The sequence below is a fragment of the Psammomys obesus genome, unplaced genomic scaffold (assembly GCF_907164565.1).
Source record: "Psammomys obesus unplaced genomic scaffold, mPsaObe1.curated_primary_1811, whole genome shotgun sequence".
Taxonomy (NCBI): Eukaryota; Metazoa; Chordata; class Mammalia; order Rodentia; family Muridae; genus Psammomys; species Psammomys obesus.
In genome coordinates, this window is record NW_026590905.1 from 1,705,880 (window position 1) to 1,712,315 (window position 6,436).

The window sequence follows — 6,436 nt, forward strand, 5'->3', positions numbered from 1 at the left end:
AAAGAAAGAAAGAAAGAAAGAAAGAAAGAAAGAAAGAAAGAAAGAAAGAAAGAAAGAAAATATTGTGTAACCTGAACTTACATTGGTGTGTAAACAACCAATTATGTACCCAGTGGCACAAGCTTACTGGAATCCATGCTCTTCAACTGATGAATCATGGTTGATTAGCGGGTTGTGAAATTGCTCCAATGGGTCACAAGCATCCTTTGGAAGAATGGAGCAGAACAGAATGGAAGAACAGACCAGCGCAGGCTAAGGTAGAATAGAGCAAAATCTCAATTCATCACATATAATAAAATTTACATTTTGTGTCATATTACTTCAACTAAATAGGTATGTGTACTTATTCATGTAAAATAAGTTTTTATTACTGTAGGTCAGAAAGCTACTTTAGGAAGAGGAAGGCGGCCAGATGCAAAGCAGGTGGAGTTACTTACCACTGTTTTCCGTGGCGTGGCTTTCCCTTCAGTGCCAAAGTGAGCCAGCCTTCCTTGGCTCATCTGCATAGAGCTGTTCTCAGGTCACTCTTTTTGGACAGATCTCTGTCTAAAAGATCCGCCACCACCCCTCCCCCCCCCAGCCACGCCACCAGTACCACAGATCCTCCATCAGATGAATGCACCTGCTAGATTCAAAACATGTTTTGGACACCAGGGGAGGGCAAAGCGATGGTCCTAAAAGCTGTGGTGGTTAGTAGCAGAGTTGGAAGCAGAACTCGATTATGTATGGATTCTTTTAAGACTGGAAGGGGAGGAGTAGGCAGCGACTCCCATGCCAGGCTCAGGGAGCAGCTGTTCCTTCACAGCCTGAGCTAGGAAAGGGGAGAAATGGACTTTGATTGCAGCCAGAGGGCCTGGGCTATGCCTGGCGAGGGATGTCCTGTGGTAAGCCACGGTGGCATCCTCGTCTGGGATCAGAAAGGAGCAGACCCTGTTCTGCATACAGCGGAAGAATAGGCAAGTCTACAAGTTTTTCTCTATTCCCAAGACTTCCTATTCACTTTACCAGCATGCCTTTTTACTTGGCCCCTCTCTGCCTCCATGTCTCTGTCTCTTTCTCTCTTTTCTCTCCTCCCCCTTACTCACCCCCTCTCCCATAGTGTTTCTCCATTTTTCTACTAGCAAGCAGTCTGGGTAGCTTTCCGTGTTCCTGTCCTCAGCCAGCCACGGATGATCTGAATACCTTGGTGCTCTGCTGGGCCGCAGTTAGCTCTGCTTTTCAGCCAGATGTCAAATCAAGCTTGCAACAGCTGCGATCAGCTGTTGGAAGTGGGGGAGCCAGGCAGTGAGGTAGGAGCCTCTGGCTGCTGGCCAAACCCCAGTGGAAAGACCAGTGTCTTTTGTACAGCTTGTCTCTTTCTGTCGCTGACTCCATTGCTCTGGCCTTTTCTTTGTGTACGCATCTCTTTTTCTTCTACCTCAAATCGTCTAGCCTCCTCTGACCTCTCCTTGGAAAATGGAAGCCATTGCACTTATGCACATACCTTTTACAATATCGCTTTCTTTGTGACTGAGGGAAGGAGCCAGCGGATCTCCATTTATGAATTCACCTTCAACCTTAGCTATTGATGAGGTGCTCTGTAGTAATGGAGAAGAGCCTGGATCCTGCTAGACTTATGTCCTCACCTTGCCCCTACTTCTTACTGGCCCCTAATCTCTCCCTAGCCACATACTTGAATTCTGAGCCCGCCAGGTTCCTCCAATGCTATGTGGGATACCTGCATGAGTATGTTGAAAGGATTGAAAAACAAACATGCATAAAAGTCTTTTCTTCCACTCAGGGATAAATGCATGTTACATGTCCTGTGCATGATGTCTCTCCCTGGGCAGAGTCTCTACTCTGCCTCCCTCAGCAACCATACACCCCAACTCTATCTCCACCCTGAGGGTTGCCACTGAAATACTTAAACTCCATGGAGAAGATGCGTCTGTGAATGGTCATGGTGATGGCACCAACCCTTGTCACATTTCCGGGATTAGAAAATGAGCCATCTGTAGCATGAGTCATTGCTGAATAGGGGTGAAAGGGCAGAGGCAGAAAAAAAACAAAAAACAAAAACAAAAAAAAAAAAAACATGAGGTTTCTCCTGGGCCTTAGAAGGAGGCAGAAGCTCACATTAGGCATCGATGTTTAATAAAGGATATGGATGGACCATGAAGATAATTAATGAGAAAGACTGTTGATCAAGTGTGGTTACTTAAAACTCCTCCCCCTCCCCATTCACTCAACCTCCGGCTTGGTTGGAGCAGCTTTCCTTTGGCTTTGGTGGTGCAGTTAAGATCCAGGCTACCTTCAAAGCTGCTGGCCCAGGGGCATCCTGAGGTGACCTGCTGGTGCCCATGTCTATATGGGATCTGGAGACTGCTACATAGCACCATATGAAGCATCTGGGAGCCCCTCTCAGATAATGGGGAGCCACCATGGCCAAATAGACCTAGGTTGTTTTCATTATCTGTGGACTCCTCTGAGAATTACATCCTGACACCAGAGAAAGCTTTTGGAGGTGTTGGGGAGAGAGAACAGGAAAAATATAACTCCAGGCTGGCTTTTGTGGATTTTGATTCTTTTATTCCACAGACAATTTTTGGTTGGGCTATAGACTTCGTCTGTCTTCTTTTGTCCAAGTTTAAAAGCCAAGAGCTCACCTGCTATTTAAATCTTGAGATTTTATCCATGTTTCCAAGAAAGAGGTATCTTCTTTCTTTCAGACTATACACAATATATATATACACACAGACATATATATATATGTCTCATATATATATATATATATATATATATATATAATGTTTTTCAAGGCAAGGTTTCTTGATGTAACAGCCCTGTGTAACAGCCCTAGCTGTCCTGGAACGCTCTTTATAGACCAGGCTGGCCTCAAACTCACAGAGTCCGCCTGCCTCTGCCTCCCAAGTGCTGTGATTAAAGGTACGCACCACCACACCCATTATCTTTATTTGTATTTTTGTTTTACCTATTTATTTATTTTGTGTTCGTGTATTGGGCAGGTGTATGTGTGTGTGCATCGGAGTGTGTGTATGTGTATGTACATGTGTATGTTTATGTATGTGAACATGAATATGGATGTCAAAGGTTAACCTTGGATGTTCCTCAGGAGCTGTCCATCTTAGTTTTCAGAGATAGGGTCTTTGAGCAAAACCTGAGGTTCACCAATGAGGCTAGGCTGGTTGACAAACAAGTCCCAGGAATCTGCCTGCCTCCGCCTCTCCATTACAGGGATGACAATCTCATGCCACCATCCCACCTTTATAGGACCAAATTCAGTACAACAAGCACTTCCCAGCCAAGCCATATCCCTGATCTCCACCCAATCTGAACACCCACCGTATCTTGCTTTGAGCAGGTTCAAGGATTATCGAGAGCCACCATGGGCACCAAACCCCTATGAGTTTTCCAAGCAGTACTGGTCTGTCCTGTCTGCCCGTCTGGCCTTTGTTATCATCTTCCAGGTGAGTTATTTCGATGAAAACCAACCTGTTAGGATGCAGGCTTCTCAGGTGAAGAGAGTCATTGGGCCCTGCCTGCCCCTCATAGCCAGATGCTTAAGGTACAGTCATCTTTTGGTATCCTGGGTGTGTATATATGGTTTTAATATCTCCCTGGGACACTAAAATCTGAGGGTGCTGAAGTTTTTTTTAACAAGTGACATCACATTTGCTTGTAGCCCACCAATATCCTCTCGTATACTTTACATCACGACTGGATGACATGATAACTAACGCAATGGAAACTCAACACGGGCAGGTGAATTGTGTTGTCTACGAAATGCCCATGAGTACAAGCCTGCAGTGTCCCTGTTGGTGCGACTTTGTTCGTCTCTTACCTTCGATGCACAGTTGGTTGAATCTGAGCATAGGGGGCAATGGATACAGAGGCCCACTTGTGCTCTGTGACATAGGGGACTTCACATGTGGCAGGCAGCAATAAATGTAAAGCAGGAGGGTTCCCCAGAGACAGCTTCTTTGAATGGGGGGAGGGAGGGAAGAGGGAGGCTTGGCCGAAAGATAATAAAACCCAGAGTAAAGTTATCAGACAGATGTAGAGTAAGTTGCAAAGTGGAGAGAGATAGTTGCCCATTTAAACTGGAGAAGAAGAAAAGAAAATGGAGAACCATTGAAACCAGAGTCTCAGCCCTGGGACAGACAAACAGCACATCCTTTCTATTAGCCTGAGAAAGGGCTCAAGTTCCGAAGCTTTCTTCCTGAGCTCCTGGGTCCCTCCTTTGTTAGCTTTGTCTACCATGGAGACATCTGGTTGGAGGGGTCTGCAGAGTCACCTAGCCACCCCTGGAATGAATAGCAAACCCGAGCTCAGTGATTCCTATCTCTGACAATAGCCACAGCTCCAGTTGCGTCGCTGAGATTCTCTCAGCTCCAGGGCCCCCAGTTCCCACTCAGGGTCCTGTTGATCTCTGAGCAGGGGCCAGAGCACAAAGCCAGATCCCTTTCTCGTCAGCTCCCTTGGCTTTTGTAATCCCCGAAGGCAGGTCTCTGGGGTGCTCTAAGGTATCCTGCCCCTCAGACTCTAACTCAGGATGAGGAGAAGACCACCAGCTTGTCTTTCACCTACAGAAGACGTTATTCTTCCTTTGTAGAGATGGGGTGATATGTTTGAAAAACTCCCTAGACATCCTCCTGCTGCATCCGTCTGCCCCCACCTTCTCACTTGCCCACACGTCAAATGTCACAGGTCACTCACATCGGTGGTGGATAGAAGAAAAGCCTAAATACCTGGGAGCCTCTGAAAGCAGTTTTTCCCAAAGTCTTTCCTTGAGTTCCTAGAAGCATGATATATAGTTCAGGGGCTGTTACCGCCTTGGTTTTCCATAGGGAAAAGAGAGGACACACATGCGTGTTGTTCACAGACAGAAAATGACCACAAGTTGAAGAATTGTTGGGTGAATGTGTGGGAAGGACAGAATCGATAGATGAGCAAGAATCAGAATATGCTGGCTTGTAGTGGTCCATGCCAGGTACCATAGCCTGACTGATACTCATTCACTCAGAGAGAAAGTGATCCCAGGAAAGTCTTTCCTTGCCAACACGTGTATCCCAGAGATGTGTATTCAGAAACTTGGGATCAACCGAAGAGAACCAGATACAGAGAGTCTCTGGTGGTGGCAGAATGTGTAGACTAAGCTGTAGGTGGGTTGGGCTACGTCAGATCAATGCCAACACCTAAGGTCCCTGGTATTGGGGACAGAGAGACAGCTGGGGAGATGAATGGGGCAACTATCACACAGGCAGTCCTACAGAGGCTACTGTGTTCGGTGGTCGCTTCCTTGGAGGTCCCAGTCTAGAGCAAACCTAAGAGTGTTAGGACCAAGGACATGTGAGGACACAGGACCTCCTGAAAGGAAGGCCCACTAGCTAGCTGTCACTTACCATGCCTTGCCATCGCCAGTATGTGAGGTGTATCAATCCATCAGTACCCACAGCTGATCCAGGGTTAGGTTGAAGTTGTAGTTATTTTCCTAATAGAACACCATTACCAATGAGGACACCAAGGGACACTGGCTAACTGGTAAAGATCACTCAGCCAGTGAGTTGCCTAACATTCTGTTCAGTCTCTTCCTTTCTCAAACTCAAAGCATGGTCACTCTTAAGGGGCCAAGGTGGACAGTGGTGAGCTAGTGTCCACCTGTGACCTCATGTATCTCACCACCAAGCCAGGCCCCCACCATTCATATCTCTTCCTTGTCTTGGTAGAACCTAGTCATGTTCCTGAGTGTCCTTGTGGACTGGATGATCCCGGATATCCCTACCGACATCAGCGACCAGATCAAGAAAGAGAAGAGCTTGTTGGTGGACTTCTTCCTGAAGGAGGAGCATGAGAAGGTCCAGCTGGCCGATGAGCCGGCCCAGAGCCAGGCAGGTGGGGATCGGAGCAGGAGGAGCCGCCCAGCCAGCTCTGCACCTTCAGGCCGTAGCCAGCCAGGCAGCATAGCATCCTCGGGGTCCCAGCACACCAACGTGTGAGTCAGCAGTTGGCAGCAGAGGAGGGCATGTGACAGCGAAGCGCATGCGCACACCACCATACGTTCTTGTACCTCAATGGCTCCTCTTCTGCTGGGAACTGGCTTGAGGCTGTCTCCAAGAGGAAGTTACAGAAATGAAACTGTGAGAGAGTGCAGGAGGGAAGGGAACTGTACTGCTCCTCAGAAACTGGAAACATGTTTCTTTTAGGTTCTCTTTTGAGCTGAGTCCTTTCAGGAAGTTGGTACCCCACCCCATGGGGGCCTCTTCACTCTACAATTCTCTGGGGTCCTTTCTTGTACTTCACCATCATTTTAGTTGAAAGAAGTGCAGTCAGAGCCCCATCCATCCCAGCACCCCCTTCTCACCCAGAAATAACTTCTTGGAGACGCTTTTGACTGGGGCCACTGCAAGGCTGAGCAGATGCAAATGAAGTTACAGGG

The 6,436-nt window shown here is 47.4% G+C and overlaps 1 protein-coding gene across 1 annotated transcript in view; it reads left to right on the plus strand.

Annotated features, from left to right (window-relative positions):
* Ano2 (anoctamin 2) overlaps nucleotides 1-6,154 on the plus strand; it is a 336,055-nt gene extending 329,901 nt beyond the window's left edge. The window contains exons 24-25 of the mRNA XM_055609405.1: nucleotides 3,362-3,467; nucleotides 5,727-6,154. Coding sequence (XP_055465380.1) covers nucleotides 3,362-3,467; nucleotides 5,727-5,996 — 376 coding nt within the window. The 3' untranslated portion in view covers nucleotides 5,997-6,154. The remainder of the gene's footprint in view (nucleotides 1-3,361; nucleotides 3,468-5,726) is intronic.
* Nucleotides 6,155-6,436: the final 282 nt, after the last annotated feature.